At 39.4% G+C, this 19,820-nt stretch overlaps 1 protein-coding gene across 2 annotated transcripts in view; it reads left to right on the top strand.

The window, feature by feature from the left end:
- The window catches only part of slit3 (slit homolog 3 (Drosophila)), a 240,424-nt gene that overhangs the window by 194,523 nt on the left and 26,081 nt on the right, over positions 1 to 19,820 (top strand). For both annotated transcript variants that reach the window (XM_004553593.3, XM_076888354.1), the window contains 11 exons: positions 1,403 to 1,546; positions 2,966 to 3,109; positions 5,659 to 5,822; positions 9,005 to 9,137; positions 11,431 to 11,499; positions 11,629 to 11,700; positions 13,060 to 13,131; positions 16,450 to 16,521; positions 16,617 to 16,699; positions 16,819 to 16,899; positions 18,494 to 18,618. In XM_004553593.3, coding sequence (XP_004553650.2) covers positions 1,403 to 1,546; positions 2,966 to 3,109; positions 5,659 to 5,822; positions 9,005 to 9,137; positions 11,431 to 11,499; positions 11,629 to 11,700; positions 13,060 to 13,131; positions 16,450 to 16,521; positions 16,617 to 16,699; positions 16,819 to 16,899; positions 18,494 to 18,618 — 1,159 coding nt within the window. The remainder of the gene's footprint in view (positions 1 to 1,402; positions 1,547 to 2,965; positions 3,110 to 5,658; positions 5,823 to 9,004; positions 9,138 to 11,430; positions 11,500 to 11,628; positions 11,701 to 13,059; positions 13,132 to 16,449; positions 16,522 to 16,616; positions 16,700 to 16,818; positions 16,900 to 18,493; positions 18,619 to 19,820) is intronic.

The following is a 19,820-nucleotide window of genomic DNA, read 5'->3' as shown; positions in this document are numbered from 1 at the left end:
TTTTAAAGAGGCACTTCCATTATATGATTCAAAGGTTTTAATATTTAATTTAATATATTTAATATTGTATTATGTATAAGTCCAGTAATGTCTTACTCCTCTAAAAATTATGTAAAGTGGACCTGGCATAGAAAATGGAGGTATTATTTATCTGAAGAGAATACAATAGGCTTTGGCTTTCTTTTTTTACTCTTTATTTTGATAATAAGTGATGAGATTGATTCCATATTCATGACAGAAATAAGCAGGTGTTATAAAGAAAGAGAATGAAACTGGAAGCCAAAAGTAAAACTGAAGAGAAAAATGAAAGAAGAAAAAAGAAAAAAGGAAAAGAGGAAAGTAAAATAGTAGAGATACCGGAAGAAGATCGACTGAGCACAGGCAAGAGGATGGGAGGAACACAGAGATGGAGAAAAGGGAAGGGTGGATTGGAAGTATGCAGGAAGCAAATATGAAATGGAAATAGAAGATGGGCCCTCGTTCAGATTTACAGTCAGTTCTTATCTATAAACTACTCTAGGTTTGTGCTCGTGTGTGTGTGTGTGTGTGTGTGTGTGTGTGTGTGTGTGTGTGTGTGTGTGTGTGTGTGTGTGTGTGTGTGTTAGGGAGAGATAGAGAAAGACAGAGCAGAGACCAGAAGTTGATTTATTGGAGAGGAAATTGCTAACCATCTAGCAGTGTCACTGACAATATAGATTGGCGAGCTCTCATTTCCATTTTCCTTCTCTCAATTCCTTCCTCCTATCCTCCTTTCCTCGCTTCTCCTCACCTTACCTCACATTTTCTGTTATCCTTACATTTGCTATCACATTTTTTTGTTTTTATTTTACACGTTTTTTTAAACCTGTCTTTCCAGTCTCATCCTCCACCTTCTCTCATCTTCAGTAAACCCGATAATAGGAAACACAATTGACCTATGAATGAAGACTACAGTATGTGTGATAGCTATCATCCCCAATTATTGTCTTTGAGGCCAAGCACTCATCCTTTTCATGTCTTTTATTGTGTCCATGAAAGAGAGAAAGAAGCCATTTTTAACTGGTTTGTACCACTTTGTTCTTTTAGTTTTATTTGAACACGCTTGGTGTTTTTTATCAGATATAGTGATGGCAGGCTCTGTTATCTGAATATCTAATGTCTAAGAGAAGGATATTAAGATGAAAGAAAAGAAGGTTAACATTTATTAGTTGAAGGGACATGATTAATTACTGCAATTAAACTGGGAATGCTTTGCATGCATGTCTGTGTCTTCAAAATGCTGCGCGCCTGCATTTCCATTATCTTGTTGCTGCTGTCGGTTGTGTTAGAAAAACATGCATGATGGCTCAAGCAAACATGTACAGGTAAAATATCTAAATACAAAAGTAAAAATGCTATGAATGTTGTGTGATCTCTCCTGCAGCAACCTGAGCAACAACAAACTGAAAGACATCCGTGAAGGGGCATTTGATGGAGCAGGTGGAGTTTTGGAGCTGCTGCTAACGGGGAACAAGCTGACCGGATTGCAGGGACGCATGTTCAGAGGCCTCAGTGGCCTGAAAACCCTGTAAGTATAGTTCACAGCAGTGTATATGTGTGTACTTGTTGTGTAATAAGACTTACGGAAATTTCATTTGAAAGTTAGAATAGGTTTAGGATAATGGAAGTGAAATTAATTGATTTTATGCTAGGATGTAGGCAAATAATTGAACACCACTGAACACAAGGGCCCATTCTACAGTTGCAGCCCAACCCATGTGAAAATAATCTATGCACAGCATGCTTGAACACAGTTTTTGTGTAAATGGCACCTGTTCTGAAAAAAATATGTAAACCTAATTGTTGAAAATGTGGTTCAAAAGTGTTATTTTGAGTTCAAGATCCCACTCAAATGACATTTTTTAAGGTCAGTCCTGTTTATTTTAAATTTGTCAAATCTTTTGAATCAATTATTCACTCTAATCAACGCAGCCCTGTTATTCATATTACCCTCAGAAGACAATATGAACGTTTTGGTTTTTTTTTTTACTTTATTTATATAACTACATTTATTCTTGGCTTTTAAAGTCCATTATACTCCACTGCTTCATCTTTATCTCTAATGATATTTAAAAAGATTTGGTCTCTGAGAGCATGTCTAAAAAAAGGCTATTCTTCTTTTATAAGATCAGTCAGTATATGTCTTTATTTATTTATTTCCTTTTTTTTCTTTGTATAACATCAGTACTAGCTTGTTGTCAAAGACTTAACAGAGTACAGTTTGTATTAGCACCTGACATAGTAGTGTGTTTTTCTTCCCCGGTCTAAAAAAGAAAGCATTGTTTACTCACTTACATTGAAATTAAGGCTAATGACAGCATATTGTTGTTCCTCCAATTTGGACACCCACTTTAAAGAGCCTAGTGTCCAATTAGGGGTTACAGGGTAGTGTATAAAATCACGAACTAATGTTGTCTGTGTATACTCAGTAATGACTAGCTAATCTTATCATGTATATATATGCTGCCTAATGACTCTCTAATGGTATCATGGCTGTCTCTGTATTATGTAAAGAGGGCTCCCTGCTCCAGTAATAGCCTTGCTAACTAGGTTAGCTTGTCCCAGAGATTGCTAATGCTAACTAACTCACTTAGCATGATCCCACATGACTGTATGTCAAAGGCTAATGTCATATTACAGAGTCTGCCACGGCTGTCCTATAGGGACTGGTTTAAATCCACTCCTTTCTCTTTTATCTTTTGTCCATGTCATTATAGGTTGTATTCGTTTATCTCGCTGGGCTGTCTCTTTTTATCTAGCCTTCCTTATTTTATTAGTACATTTTTTTAAAACGCAAAACTTCATATTAAGTAGGTTAGAAATGTGAAACGCTGGATTATTCTAAGCCTTGACTTTAATGTAGTTTGTGACATAGACAGTGAAAAAGAGCCAATAGTAAGTATTGTGTTTGCTTTCATTTATTAATCTATTGTATTTGTGTTTCCAGCATGCTACGGAGCAACCAGATCAGCTGTATTGACAACAGTACCTTTACAGGTCTGAGCTCCGTCCGTCTGCTGTCACTGTATGACAACAGGATCTCCAGCATCGCCCCGGGATCATTCTCCACCCTGCACTCCCTGTCCACCATGTAAGCCACATCCGTCACAATTTCTTCTCCTTTTTGTCGCTCATTTTCCTGTTTTGCTTTTTCATTTCCATCCCATCATTTATCCCATCTCTCACTTTGTGTCACTATCTGTTTGTGTCTGTCTTCCAATCAATCTCACTGCTTGTTTGTCTCTCACTATCTTCCTCTATCCCCTAATTTTTCATAGCCTTGCTGTGGGAGTTGTCTTCCAAGCAATACACACACATTCCCGCCCCAACGTTTGCACACATGTTGTTCTCTGGACACTATTCTCCTCACAGATGCTCTCCATCATTATCGACTAGATTGGCCTGAATCCCGGGGCATTTGTTATCAAAGCTAAATATTTTTCAGCATCTGCACACCCACACCCACATTGGCACACAAGACCAATTGCAAGCTTGCTGTTATCTTCCCAAAGATTCACAACTGCTACGACAAGACGTGAATTCGAGAATCGGTGTATTCGTTTATTCGTTTATCTGCTTTGTGCATGTTTTTTTCAAGCATGCTTTAATTTGTGTGATGCTGATTGGTGTTAAGTCTTTACACAGAACTGCAAATAATAACTCTAATCCAATAAAACTATGATAAGCACTAACCGTCCACCTACCATTTTTCTTAGGACAAAGAGACTGGGAAGCCTGAGAAGTGAATGAGTGTTTTTTCTTCAATCACTTGACCACCCATGTTGTAAATAATAGATTTTATCAGCTTAATAAAACATGAAAGGTTGATTCTTTTATTTTTTATTTTTATTTTATTTCATCCTCTCTGCTGTCTTTATTTCTCTCTGTGCTTCCTTCCCTTGTTCCACCTTTTGTTCTTGCTCTCTGTCCTGCTGTGTACCTGTCATCTCTGATTCAAGTTCCTGCCTGACTCTTTTGGGAACAACGATGGAAGACATGAAAGGGAAAATGTGGACACAGAGGATGAGGACAGATATATTTATTGTTGCATAAAGTCAGAGTCTCTCGGTGTTAATAATTATAAGATATCAAATTTCATTCATCCTTTGACACATTCATTCTTTGTTTCAGCGTGTTTTTCACTGGCTTTGTAGTAACACTTGATTTGTATTCAAACATCTGCTTGCTGTCTGGCATGAAAGAAAGATGGATAGTTTTTATTTCTAGACCCTCTGTTCATTCCCTCCTATCTTTCCTCGATTTCTCTCTCACTCCTGCTCTTTCGAATATCTGTCTCCATTCTTAGTGCTTCGTTTCCCTATAGAGTTTGTCCATGTAATTAAAAGATTAACACGCTGAAAGGGAAGGAAGGGATTTAGCTTAGGTTTAGTTGCCATGCAGTGAGGTCAATTCATTACAAGGAAATGAGTAAATAACTTGTCCCTATCTGTGGCAGCACCCCATTAATATTATAGCACATATAGCAGCATTTAGGTTTATTAGTTTAGCAGAGGACAACGTGAACAGCAATGTGACACTTGCACATCTTTAGACACAACATGGGGACTTTCCACTATACCAATGGTTATACTTCACAGAACTGTTTCCTTAAATTTTCTCAGGTACACCACCTTCTGTAACAGCATCCTTAAATCTCTTTTTCTGTGTAGCTCACTGTTGATATTCCTGAAAGACATTGCTGAACGTTGTTGAATCTAAATCACTGGCAGCGAGCTGAGAAGAAGATGCCAGGGGCCAAAACAAAATCAGACAGCAACATTGTCAAGCTTCATCTGTTACAAAGTTGCCCACAAATATTAGATGAGTGCCAGGATTTGTTCTTACCTTTAATGTTTGCATTCAACACATTGGTCACACATTTAAGAATGAACGTTTAACTATTCTAATAATTGTAAAAAGCCACAACAAACCTACAACTTGAATGTGCCACAAGATTTTAGATGCCCAGAGCAGCTTTGGTTTAGGGATGCTGCCTGTCTCGTATGTGTTGCTAACGCGTCCTTTCCACCCTTTTCAGTTTAAATATGGCTCAGCATAAATATTACATGAACTGTGTTACAAAAGCAACAAAATGCAGAGAGAGGTGGTGATCAAAAATGAATAAAATGAGCAGATAACCTTTTCTCTTTTCTTTCTCTTTTTCCCTGTTTCTCAATCTGCTACTTTTTCCTTTTCTCTCTCCATCTCCCCTGTTCTTTGCAAAATGAATAAAAACAGCCGATAACCTTTCCTCATTCCTTTCCCCTTCCCCTTTAGCCCGTGGCTTGCTTTGTCTTCTATCTAAATTTATTCAAATGTATCACTCACCAAAATACCATATAAAGCACTGCCATTATTATCCCTCTGAACGGCTTCCAAAATAAATTCAGAACAAAGTCTGTTTTGTCCTCGTTGCTCTTCTCGCTGTCGTTTTGTTGTGCTGCTTGTATGTTACGGTCTAATTTGGGGTGTGCGAGTTGTCTGGATGCAAAGTCAAGGAAAATGTTTGTGATGATAAATACCTTATATTGTAAGAATGGATGTTATGTAACTTTGTGCGGTAGGATTTAAACTTACCCTGATTCATTTATTTCCTTCCTCCTCTCTCTTGCTCTCATCTGTCCTTTATTATTTCCTTAGTAATCTTCTGTCCAACCCATATGTGTGTGATTGTCACTTGGCCTGGCTGGGTCAATGGCTAAAGAAGACCAGGGTGGTGAGTGGAAATCCCCGCTGTCAGAAGCCAGCCTTCCTGAAGGAGATTCCTATCCAGGATGTGGCTACCCCAGACTTTACATGTGATGGTGAGACTTTCTATTTTCCATTCTTTGCCAATAAGCCAAGTATTTGTTTTTGTTTTAGTTAAGTAGAATTAAAACCACAGTTCTTGGTGTTTGGTTTGGTCGGCCACACAGGATGTTACAACTGATACACCAAACTGTGTGGAAAACAAAAAGGTCACAGCCTTAAACCTGAAATAAATGACATGTGTCAGTCAGCGGCTGTGTGTCCTGTGCAGATAAAAGGATGAGTGAAGCAACTGAAAGGTGAACTGAATGTGTCCTTGAATCGTACTAATAATAACTGAGGGGCTTCCTGACTTTCAAAACCCTACATAGGAAAATTGTTTATTCAGTAATAATGTCAAATATGTATTTGGGCGAGGAAAATAACAATAAAACACTTGTGTGTTGTGTAATGAGTCGTCCAATTTGTAGCGCTGTTCAAATCTTAACTTTAAATTTAATCCACTAAAAACAAAAAGTGAGAACACAGATGATCACATATACGTGGCACTTAATTAGCACTACATTCAAGGATTGTCCACAGCGTATCAACTGATGTCTGACCTCACTCCCCCTCGAGTCCTAATCACAGCACAGACTAAGCCTACTGCTACCAAAACGCATTGTTCTTTGCATCTATATTCACATCACAAAATCCTCAGATATGCACAAACCTTCTGGTTTGGATGGGAATAGATTTGGTTATAACATCAGTGATCCAGATTTAACAAAATTACCAGATACTCTGTCATTTCATGCCTTCGGTCTCACTTCAGTAGGGTATTGTGAGGACAGAACGATCAGTAACCACTGGCATACAGCAGCCTCAGATGACATCAGCTTGTGGTTGCTACAGTGACGTTGTTGTTACCACGACGATGCCTGCCTATAGCAACTTAGGCTGTCGGCTTGGCCGCCAACTTTGACGCCATATACAAAGTGTGGTTTGGCTCTTGCGTTTATTACATTTGTCTTTATTTTCCCTTCTTTGCTTTCTGTGTAGCTTTTACACTTTAAACTTTTTTCGATCGCCCTTTTGCTCTCTTTCTATCTGGTAGTGCCTCTCTGTCCCTCCTCAGTTTTTTTTTAAATTCATTACACTTTTCTAATTTCCTGTAGCTGTGCTGCAGCCATTTACTGAAAATGAGTTTGGAAAGTCGTTAGCTGGATTGGTTCAAGTAAGGAAACTCTAAGATGTTATCAGATCTTGATATTCATTGTTGCATCTTGCACACACACACACGCACGCACGGACGCACACACACACACACACACACACACACACACACACACACACACACACACACAAAGCTACATCAACATTCACTGAGCTGCACAAACATGAATTCATGTCCTCGTATCCTTGCAATTGTCAAAATGTATCTCAATTCATTCTAAAGTGGCAGCTCTACTAGAACTCGTTCATGCAAAATGGTAATTAACTGTTAAAATGTAGAATTTGATTAAATGACATCTCTTTATTGCATTTTAGGTTGAGATAGTCAAAATCTTGGATCTAGATCATTACCAGCTTCAAGTGAGTTGTTCTTTGGCTCAAGGCCAGTCAGCTCACAGAGGTTTGAAGGCATCCTCCCTGCCTGCCAGGTGTCCGTACTATTAAGCATAACCTCTTGGTGATGCTAAAACGTTACACTTGAAAGTGTAATTCTCAAAGCGGTTCACAGAAGACCAGAAACAAAGGGGCACGCATACTTACACACGAGCACGCCGTGAACCAAGGTCCCATGTCCAGTCTATTTATAGTTGAGTAAAATGGCTGTTAAGGTGTCCAGAGGGAGCCGGGGGAAAGGTAAAGTTAATTGAATTTGTGAGAAGATATTTAGCGCACATTTAGATGTTAGTTCAATCAGCCAACTGTAGAGTGAGTCAGCCCACGGCTACACCTCCCCGTGGACTCACAAGGTACACACATCAGATTAGACACGCAGATACACATGCATGCACTGCTCTACTCACTGGCACGTAAGCGCCCATTTACTTGACATTTAGACATTAGCGCAATTAGAACACTACAAAGTGAATGGGAAAATGGCCATAGGACAGGGGGAGGCAGCTATTTAGGAAACTAAATGTGCAGCAAAATCAGGATGTAGATGCACAAGCATTTAAATCAGCATTGAATTCATTCAATCAGCAGCAAACTGTACATGCGTGTAAACTAGGCCTTTCTTTTTACTGTTCCTACTGCTCTCTCCAGTACTCAAGCACACACACATATTGAGATTGCAAGTTGTGTTGTGATTGGCTTTATGTCCGCTCCTCATTATCCTTTATTATGGTTTTAACTCGGCTTGTTTTACATTTGGGACCACAGTTCAACTATTTACATACTGCTTTGCTAGATAAAAGCTGTGAGCTTTACATGCCAGTCAAGGAAATGGGAGCATTTCAAGCCAAGAACAACACTCTGCTCTAGTTTCTGACCTTCCTTATCGCTTAATGGTAAAATTATTACAATCACTCAGATGTTTTTTTGTCCCTACTGTGTGTTATTGTGCCTGTGTGTGGAATGTTCGGAACTTAAACCTTACAACGTTTTGTGCTAAATACTTTGACAGCAAGGCTAAAAAGTGCCTCAAGAAATTTTGGGAAGTAACAAAATTCTTGAAGCTAAAAGAAAATGTAATTAAAAGGATTAAAAATTTAATGTGTGACTTTTTGCAGAAATAAAAATATAAAATTTTAATTGGAGAATATTCACATGCAAGTTAGTTAAAACTGACTATAGAGGTTTCAGCTTTCATTTTATTGCTGCAACTGCCTGTCATCCTTTCAACCCCCAAAACATCTGCTCAGTTTTGGGTTTTTTTGGTTTGTTGGTTTCCTGAATCATCTGAGGATTTTTAAAATCTCTGTGCCCCAGCTGCATGTGCTGAGCCATATGTTGAAATACATCCATATAGCTTTTAGCAATATCTGGTCTGAGTACTTCTAAAAAGCGCTGAGTTGATTTGAGCAAGTGTCTTACTTATTGTTCAAGCTGTATCTCTATCTGTCCCTTTTTCTCTCTTAGCTCTTTCTCTCTCCCTGTTTTGTCCTAACTTTTTTTCGAAAGCTGTTTTTTTCCTCCCTTTTCCTCTCTTTGTTGTTTTTTCTCAGCACCTCTATTTATCCATCTATCTCCTCCTCCTCCTCCTCCTCATGCTAATATCCTACTCTCTCTACTCCCCTCTCTCCAGGTGCTGAGGATAATGGTTGCCTTCCTGCGTCTGGTTGTCCTGACGTCTGCACGTGCTCAGACGGCGTGGTGCGATGCAGCAACAGAGGGCTGCACTCTCTGCCCAAGGGCATTCCCAAGGACACCACTGAGCTGTGAGACAGGCTTGCTTGCACTGTAACACACACACACATGCATACACAAGCTTCACTACATGAATGTGCATACTCAAACATTCAGAAACAGACATCAATTATAGCATGCATATACAGTCACAGAAAAAATTGTATGCCGTCAAATAGCATGCAAAAGTTCCATAAACACATATAGTCCCACTTTGCTGCAGTGCATTAGTGATGCTGCAGTTTGCTCTCCTGCTTCAGAAACTAGCACAGCAATTAGTGAATTACGCACATGCTCCTGCTTTCTTTCTTTTTGTGTCTTTAGGATTTTAGGTATACAGTAGACGTACTTGTGCTTGTATATAATTACATGCTGATGTTACAAATCTATGAAGCAACCCAGTTATTAAATCTAACTACCACTACACAGTAGGATCTTATATAGTTGAGAGGTATTATCATGATACCATCTTAAAAATTGCTTTATAACTAGTTTTAATGCTACAGTGTCAATTGCTTCAATACACATTTTTCTCTCATATCAAATTTCACCAGAGCAGTGACTATTTTTCATGCTGTTTCCTATAATAATTAGGTGAAATCAGAGTCATTAACCTCAATAAAATGTCCATTTAAAAAAATAAATAATCTTTTGTAGAAATAATGTAAAAAATATGAATAATTGTTTGTTTGCTTTATGATTAAATTGGTGCTTCAAGAGAATTGCTCTATATCTTTCATTAATTTCAAGCTATCAGGAATCCTTGTAATAAAGAGACATTCTTAATCATCAAAGATAAAACAAGGCTTAATGTTAATTATGATTAGGAAATTTAAAAAGAAGTAGGAACAAAGTAATGGTGAATTATTGCACACACGTACATGCTCACGCACAACCACAGAGGAACCCCTCTAGCTGTGAAATAGGCCTGCTCCACAGGGTCAATAGCAGTGATTAGGTATTGATCAGGCTGAAGAAGACACTCCATCATACTGTCCACATGACCTACTTATGACCTGAGAGAGACAAACAGAGACCAATGCATCATAAAATATGTGTATGCTTGTGTGTATACCTTTATTTTGTTTCTCACAATATTAGAAAGCAAGAAAGAAACGCCCGAATGTGAAAATTCTCTGTATGTCTAACACAGAACTTTGCTCATATAACATAATGTAACAGTTCCCCCTTTTTCTTCCCTTTAAACATAGTAAAAACACAGACATCATTAAGATGCAATCATAAAGCTCAGCAACCCAACACTATAACAGCATCACAGTCATTTAAATTTGACCATCTCCCCGTTCAAAGCACTACCCCACGTAAGCACTGCACCCCTTCTAGAGTGGCTGCTGCCTTTTTAATTCACTATGTGGAATTCCCCTTCTGATCACCTGCATTTGTGTCCTCCTCCAGGAAAGAGAAGTACACGTGAAGGTGTTCTAATGAACACGGATGCTATTAAATAAAGAATCTTTTAGTGTGGCCAAAAATTCCCTTTTTTATTTGCTACGTACCGGCACATGTTGGCTAATGTTCTCTCTCTAATAACACCCCAGGACATTACACTACACGTCTTGACAGACTAGCCCTGGGAGACAAAAAACAAAACAAAAACAGATCATAAACACACACACAAAAAAAAACTGTCAAGCTCTCGACCTGATGTGGCAACTTCTGGCTTGGTTGTTGCAGATCCTCCCATTGAGAACTCTATTTATTTCTCTCAGTCTACATGAAGATTGGGTCAGTTTGACACAGATGCTAATGTCTGCTGTCTGTAGAAGCTTGTGGTCCATAGGGAAATCGCAAACATACATGTGCAAATGATCTGAAAGGAATGTCTGTGGAGTGGCCCAGAAGTGCACAGCCACACAACCTTGAACGTGTGATGTCCATTCAACCATTTCCTTAATTGCTTGTTCAATTCAGGGTCACGGAGACTTTGACAAAGACAGACAACCATTCATACTCACATTTACACCTACAGCCAGTCACCAAATAACCTAATGGGAGATAAATGGGAGGTGGTCAGTTTTAAATGAGTTCTTTTGTTTTCTTCACAGTCAAAGCTAGTGGATGCAAGAAGCTCCATTCCTGTTATGCTGGTTGTTATGCATCTCATTCATTCACTCTTCTTACCAACAGCACAAACTTATACCCTTCTCTTCTTGTCTGCTTTCTGTATCATTCCACACTGTTGATGAGACACAAGTTACTAATCCAAAACTTTTACTTGCTCCCTTGGCATCAATTCACCCCTCCACATGGCTGTATTTGTGTATGTAATAAATACTATATTAAGTATGCATTTTTTTCTTGCAGTTACTTGGAGGGTAATATGCTGACATCTGTGCCCAAGGAGCTGGCAAACCTGAAACAGCTGTCGCTGGTGTATGTACCTCTCACATAACCTTGAACAGAATGCACATATGCCACATCATTTTCCAGTTTACGAAACCAATATGGATGCATGCAGTATGTGTTTGTATGGGTCCCTCATGTAAGTTTCTGTCGACACAGGGACCTGAGCAACAACAGCATCAGTGCTTTGGCCCCATACACCTTTAACAACATGACTCAACTAGCCACACTGTAAGTTACCATGGCAACATATGTACCTATTGATGCATGCACCTGTACATGTGTACAGGTGCATGCACATGTACATATAATTTTTTTTTCTTTCCATACTTTTGTCTTCCTCCTAATTTCTCTTCGTCCTTGTTTTCATTTTCCAGTCTCTCGTTTAAGGTTTATCGCTTCTTCACCCCCCCCCCCCCCCCCCACCCCACCCCACACCCCCATCCACTCATCTCAGCCTCCTCTTGTATCTTCTTTTTCCTTTATTTCTATTCTAACATACACATATAATATGTTCTTTTTTGCCCCAATGCATTTTTCATATTTAAAATATTTTCCTTTTTAAAATGTTAAAATTTATCCTGTTGAAATGTTGGCTCTTCTTCCTGCTTTTATCCCATCTCCCTCTGTTTTTTCTATTTATTTATTTTTTTTTACCTCTGCAGGAATTTTCACAAAGTTACATAAATTATTCTTTTAATTTATGGAATTAACTTTAGTTTTGCCTTTCTTTTTAAGCAAAGAATCTATAAACACAATGGCTATATATCAACTTATATTTCATAAAGTCACATTGATTCACGCCTCCAAGCTACGTCCTGCAACTACAGATTTCTACTCTCTGCGCCTAGATAGCACCAGATACAAATCCTGTGCACAGCTCAATCACACCTAGGGAAGATTTGAAGGTAGCGGCAGAGAGGCGTGTTTCACTTTCCACATCAGATTTTCCAGGATTCATTATTCTTGGCTGTTGGGATCTTTTCTCAATGGGTCCAGGCCACTGGTGAAACAGAGAAGATGAGGATTAAGCTTCTTGACAGTCAGTAATTATCATTAGGCATTGCTTCATTGAGCATTATGCTGAGGAATAATCTTGGCTACTACCTTGGCTGCTATTTTCGTGAATATACATCTCAGATAGTGTCTGTTTATTACATTAGGATCATTATTAGCCACCATGATATTGTGTTCAAATAATAGTAGCATCCTTAAGGGACGCTTCATTATCTGTCATTTGTTGCCAAACTTAAATTTGGATTCATTAGCAGTTTTAAAAGACATTACATTTAACTGTGGTGTGGGAGTTTGACTTTCCAGACTCTTCTTTGACCTTTGCCTCTGGCAGGTGTTTTTATCTTTAACTATTTTTTTCTAATGTATTTGAAATGTGCCCCTGGTGTTAATTTTCACTGTCTAGCCTTCAGTGGCAAAAGGTTCTGTACCAAGTTTTTATAAAAACCAAACCTACTGTGTCATCTCTTGAATAATCTTTTCATATTTTGAAAAAACAAACAAACAAAAAACCCCAAAAAGCCTCCTGATGTAGAGTTAAATCGTGTGACCTTGTTTGTGTCCTTTGTCTTACAGAATCCTCAGTTATAACCAGATTCGCTGCATCCCTGTCCATGCCTTCGATGGGCTCAAGTCACTTCGCCTGCTGTGAGTAGCGAGCTTCATCTTTAAGTGCCGCAGTGGATTCAATATTCAACACTCCCCCTTGCCTGTTATATTACAGAGTTAAATCAAAGTTTAATCACTCCCCTGATTTCAGGCTGAGTGCCATATTAAGACCCACTTGCAAAATGAGTCACAGTCCACCCAATCATCTGTTGTTTCAGGGTACTAAAATAAGATAAAAGTCGCACTCTCCCATTTCTTTAATACTCCCTTTCTATCTGAATTCTTTGCCTCTCGCCATGCGCTTCTCCCTCTCGCTCTCCTCTATCTATCCTCTCCTCCTTTTCTCTCTCTTCCGCCCAATGTTGTGTTTGATGAATCGACCTTCAGCCTCTGTTTCTCTCAGTCATCCATTTGGCTGTCCACCCTCTGTCTCACAAACCCACATGCGTGCCTACACACAGTGTGCATGTGACTATTGCTGTCTGACCAGCTTGCCTCACACATATGGAACGAGCTGCACACACACAAAAATATGAATATACTATCCAATCTGTGTATGCGGTGCACACAAGTGTAAACATCTACATAACGTACTTGTATAACAGCAAATCGTATTGATCCTTAAGTGTGGGGTTGCTTGAGTATCATAAATCAACATTTATTAGTGTCAGTTTTGCTGTGATACCTTAAGTTTATTAAGTAAGGATGACACTGGTGAATATTTTAAGCTTTCATCAGAGATAATGTTAAGCCCTATTCTCTGAATAAAGCCTATAAGAATCACTGAAGGTTGAAGCTGGTTATCCTCGAAAGCTTTGTTTAGTTATGTCAAGGCTCCTTGAAAACACCCGTTCACTATAGTGAGGTCTGAAGCTAAAGCTGTAAATGAAAAAAATCTCAGAATGTTTACGTAAAGGTCATTTTTTTATTGCCATTTAAAGGGTCAGTTTACTCAAATTACAACTTCTGACAATATGATAGTGATTAAAGTGTGATGTCAGAAAGCCAAGACAACAGCAGTCTTTCCAATAGTCTTTCCAGCAAAGTCTCACAACCACATCTGAATTCTGCAGGAGAAAAAGCCACAAAAAAGCCAAGAGAGGTGGCTTTTGTCGATGAAAAACTACACGGCCTCAACCAAGGCTGCTTTTCTCTTTTGCTTTGCTGAATAACTTTGGATTTCTGCGCGGCCCAAGTGGTCTTGCTGTGGTTAGAGTGGTAAAATGTTTTTTGTTTCATAATCTAAAATATTTAAACAATGGCAGTGTTGAGGTTCTTAATCTTGGTACAACTCTTGGCTCAAAATATACTTTCATTTTCATATGAGTTAGCTTTCAGTGGTGATTATTGTGAGCAAAACTTTAGCAAGAAAAAGAGTTTCACTGTCAGAGAATTCAGATTTGTTTTCAGCCATTTCTCTTTGTCCTGGCGTTATCTCTTATGATGCTTTCACCTCCCAGAAGTTAGTGACCGCTTTTTTTTCTTCTTCTTCTTCTTTTTTTTTTGCTTTCTTGCTTTCATTTTACTTGATGTTACCGTCGGGACTGATCCCTCTCTGCCCCCGCATAGCAACTGGTTGCCAGGCAGTCATCACTGTCACTTCCTCATTACCCACAACCCCCCTTGGGCTAGTCATAGACGGGGGCTGTGAGACCACCATACATTGCTACACAAACGCACACAGAGATGCACATAAACATTTAAAGGCATTAAGCAGCGATAACACACACACACACGCACGCACACACACACAAAAATCAAGTACACATACATACACATGCACAGTTTTTCCAATACTGCTGGTTTGATAGCTGTCCCCTGCTACAGCCCTTCACTCTAATGGAATGTGAACTTCTATCCAGCAGGCAGCACACTCCAATGGATAGACACACAAAGGACACACACACGCACACTCTGAAGTCTCTAAGCCCTCAGAGACAAAAAGTTTCAGACACACATCTACAGACACGAACACATACATGCAAACCCAGTGGTACATAGCAAAAATGCACACATCAACACTAATACGCTTCTCGACCTGCAGTTTTCTACTGTGACACACATGATCGCTCGCACACCACCGTCTGCGAGATGACCGTATGAGACAGTTTATATTCCATTCAGAGACCCGAACAAGCTTTATTGCACAACAATGAAAAAAGGCTTTCTGTTTATTTTGTGTTATTCTTTCATAAATATTTTATTTATTTTCCATTATAGAAGGGTATGATGGTGTGTCTGCTACTGAGGAACCACAAATAAATTTGAATAATTTAGCATGCAGCTATAAGGGTTAGACTGGTGTATTAGCTTGCTCCAAAGTGAGTATTAGGCAACTGGGCAGTCACTTTCATTTAGCTCTGATATGATGGATGTGACGCAATAGGTTTTCCTTGGATATAATCCTTTTTAACATTGGTCAATAGCCCCTTGTCAGCTATGGTTAAACCTTAGCTGCACATTTAAGATACAAATCTAATTATTAAACCACAAGGTTAAAACTAATAGCTGTGTATAGTGTATGCACACTCAGTGGGCACTATGTTCGGTACACCTTGTTTGGGTTTTGCTCAATTAGTAAGAGGAGCAAAGTGTGCCAAGAAATTAACCTCTACTATTACACCGTACTAGTTTATCTACTAGTCAAAAGGTCAGTGGTTTGATCCCTGGCTCCACAAATCTTCTTCTAATTCTAATGTTGTTGCCATGGTTTTGGCTGATGTTTGATGCTAAATATTTGATTTAACAGGTAGTTGTTGTACCTAACAAATTGTACAGTGAGCCAATTATCATATATAGTTAGAACTCTATGCATTTAATCAAGAGTCATATGTAATGCATATGTTTGGATTTTTTTCATCCCACAGAGTTCATTGTACCCTACCCTACCTTTCAGTCAATGGACACAGTGAGGGTCTGTAGAATGTCAACGTCCTTTTGTCTCAAGGCACCAAAATAGGAAAATATAAGAGACCCCAGCAAAGGTCCTGAGGTTATCTACAGAGTTAGATCACCACGCCTCATAAAGGCTCTCTACTGTGTATGACCTCTTGAAATTGTACCATATGAAGGGAGACCAACTAAAAACAAAAAGCATTTACTGAAGCAGTACTCACAAAATCATGTTGTGGTGCAAGTGGATAAGGACGTAACAGTGGACCGAGGTCAAAAGCTCTTTCACTTTTCCTCCCTTGCTACAAAAGAATGATTAAGAAACACAGAGTACCTAATTAAATTAATTAACTACAGAATAACAGTAACAGTAGGTCAAAATCTTCCTTTTTAAATGCGTAACAAGGTCGCTGGTATGATTAATATTTATATGCTCCTGTTTTGCTCTCTGCTTCTCTCCTCCAGGACTCTTCATGGTAATGACCTTTCAACTATTCCGGAGGGAGCTTTCAACCACCTCAGCTCTCTTTCCCACCTGTAAGTACAGCTTTGGTCTGTACTGCATCTGCACTTCTACATATGTGTATCCACAGAGTAAATGTGTATTGGTTTATGCTTTTAACTTTGTTTAGGGCTCTTGGTGCCAATCCATTGTACTGTAACTGTGATCTGCGCTGGCTCTCTCAGTGGGTCAAGGCTGGCTTTAAAGAGCCTGGTAAGAAATCACAGTCAATATGCTTGCATTTGTTCAACCAAAAACGTGTGTTCACCAACATCTAATGCTGCATATAAGAAAAATACTGAATATCTTTTGACTTAAAATTGGTATTTAAGGCATTGCTCGCTGTACTGGACCTCCTGACATGGCTGACAGACTGCTGCTCACCACACCATTAAACAGATTTCAGTGCAAAGGTAAGTACACATATTTTCATAGTACTAAGTGCAATATATTGTTTTACCACTCATGTAATCCCTGGATTTAGACTAGATTGGGCTGTTATTATATTTACAGACTCAAGTGTGTTTATTTCATTGTAGCTTTTGTTTGCAGTTTACTTTCTTCCCATTAAAACTACTGAGTTTTAGTTTTAGGCCATTTGGGAAAAAACATTATGACTTTAGCCTTGCCTTAGATTGAGTTTCACAGCTTTAGATGAGAATGGCAGCTCATGGTCAAAAATCGACAAGCTTATATGAAATGCAGATTATTTGTTTAGGCTGCTGAGGCTGTTTTTTTTTCCTGTTAGCTGGGTGGTAAGAGTAGTGGCTTAAAGCCCAAACATATTCGTTTGACTGATCCATTTTGAGTTGCCAGACACTCAAGCCTTTAGCCTGTTGGATCAGCTCAGCCGGTAATACATCATGCTATATTAGAGGATTGACCATAGATATAAATGTATAAAATAAATCCCCTCTACCTCTTGGCTGGATTCTGTAAACTCATATAGAATCAGCAGACCTCTAACATCACCTCATCAAGGGCTTCTCTGCTATCAGACCAGACGGGAAAGGGTCACAAAACGGCCGGAGGCTGAGCACCAAAAATCAAACCCACGTGCAGGAAACCCAAGGCGGAGGCAGAGTCAAGGGTTTAACAAAGGTTTATTAACTAACACCAAAATGACGTTCACGTTAGTTCTTGATTTAAGGCTTGATATATGGGGCGTGAGGCTCTTGGCCAGGGGAGAGGGATAAGCAAGGGGACAGGTCCAAGAAAGCAACGGCAGCTGCTGGTGAATAGGTACGTATGTGCAGGTGAGAGATGGAAGCGTTGAGGGAGAGGTGGTGCGGTCCAGGTGGGTTAGGTGGTGTGTGGCAGCTGTCCTGAGTGGTGAAGGTCCCGAGGTGGTGTAAGGACAGGGGGGCAGGCAGGTGAGGCAAGGAGATGAGTCCGAGAGCTGGCGGGTTAACCAGATTTCCAAGATGAGTGGTTCGGTGTGATGGAGTGTTCCTGGAGTAACTAGAACACGAGATTACAAGGTTAGTAGAGCACGTGAGATTCATGAACATGAGGCGTGAGGCGTGGTTACCAACATAGGGTAGTTGACAAACTGGCGAGGAAGCAGTGTCAGCAAGCAGCTTAAATCTCCAACCTGATTGCCTCAATCAGCTTCAGCTGAGGGAGGCTGTAGGCCCTGCCCATGGGTGGATACCAGGGAATTTTACAGCCACACAGCCAGACCATGACAAAAGGAACTGTGAAGCAGACTTCTTACACAGATAAAAGAAATATCATGAAAAGTGTAATCTGCTAAAAAGAATGAAGCTGCATTACATGACCATTGTTGACTATGTTTGTGAGTTTATAAAGTGGGCTGGGACTCCATGAGCAAACCTAGTGCTGCATAAAGATGCATCATGTCATGAACTAAAAATGATCCCATCTTACTCTACTTCTTGCCTCTACGTAGCTTGAGTTTGAGAGAGATCACACGTGTTCTTGTGCACATCTCTGACACTTTTCCTTCTTCTTTCTGCTTTCTCCCACGTCTGTTATCATTTGTAGGTCCAGTGGATATCAACCTGATGTCAAAGTGCGCCCCCTGCCTTTCAGCTCCCTGCCAAAATAATGGTACCTGTGTCTCCAATGCCGCAGGATCTTACCACTGCACCTGTCCGTATGGATTCAAGGTAAGAATATCAGCAGACAGAGACGCACTGAAGGTGGCGGTCAGACATAATATGTTTCGCTTCTAAAACTTGTTTTCTTGGTCCACATCTGAAACTATAATATAGCCACTAGAATATACATTTTCCTTTTTTGGTCAGTGTGTACTTTAATTTATAAGTTTGATTAAACTTGTACTCCATCATGGTCTCATAAAAATCTTATATTGATTTATTGCAGTCATAATGCTTGGTTGTTATCAGGCTTGCCATACTTGCTGGTGTTTTTGGAAGTATTTACAAAGTGATTTATCAAAAGTGAAAATTTTTTCAGTTGATATGGAGGCAGTCGAAATCAGTCCTTGAACCTCTGGTGCCGTGTTATTCCCGCGCCTACAGCCTTGTAACTGCGTACTATTTAGTGGTTCCTTTTTATTTCAACTCCTCTGAATTATAGAGTGCATCACGCAGCAAAATTTTCACTTTTTCTAGAAATAGTTGCTTTTTTGAAAGGTGTCCTAGATGACTAGCCAGGCTGCATAATCCTCTGGCATTAGGAGTATTATCAGGCTTAGCTCTGGCCTTGTATGCATAATGTATCTACTTGTCTATCAATAGAGAAATGAGGAGCGAAGCTGACTGCACTGTAGGTACTGAATGATCAAAAGATAAAGGGTGTAATAGCTGTCAATATTCATAGTTCGCATTAGAAAAGACATGCACATCTTCTACTCAGTGCAGTTTGCATAGGCGAGCATGTGCATATCAGTGGTGTCTTACTGCACATTGCAAAAAAAGAAAGTCATAAATAGTTGTTTATGACACTGATTTTAAATGTAGGGGTTGCTTTCATCCTGTAGCATGAACGGAGGATCCAAAGTAGAACTAATGGTGACTGAGACTGTACTCATTGTACTCATCGGCATACCCCTTATTTGCGTATCTGTATTTAGAGATCCTTGAGCTCCAGCTTCTAAAGAATAGACTGCATGCATATCTGTTTGTGCTTGTTTGCATGTATATGTGCACGTGAGTATCTGTGCAAGGACTTTAGGTTTTACAAGAACACATGCTGCATAACCTTTGCACTTTTGCAGGAGAAAGCCTTGGTCTTGCTTTTAATTAACACATCATTTGCCAAGGTCACAGTGCGGGAAGGACTGCTGGAGTGTGCATGCCTGTGTATGTTTGTGTCTGTGTATGTACATGTCTATGTGTATGTTTTT

Source organism: Maylandia zebra, linkage group LG2 (genome assembly GCF_041146795.1).
Source record: "Maylandia zebra isolate NMK-2024a linkage group LG2, Mzebra_GT3a, whole genome shotgun sequence".
Classification (NCBI taxonomy): Eukaryota; Metazoa; Chordata; class Actinopteri; order Cichliformes; family Cichlidae; genus Maylandia; species Maylandia zebra.
Note: the sequence above shows the minus strand (reverse complement) of the source record. Positions and strands in the feature narration are given on the sequence as shown.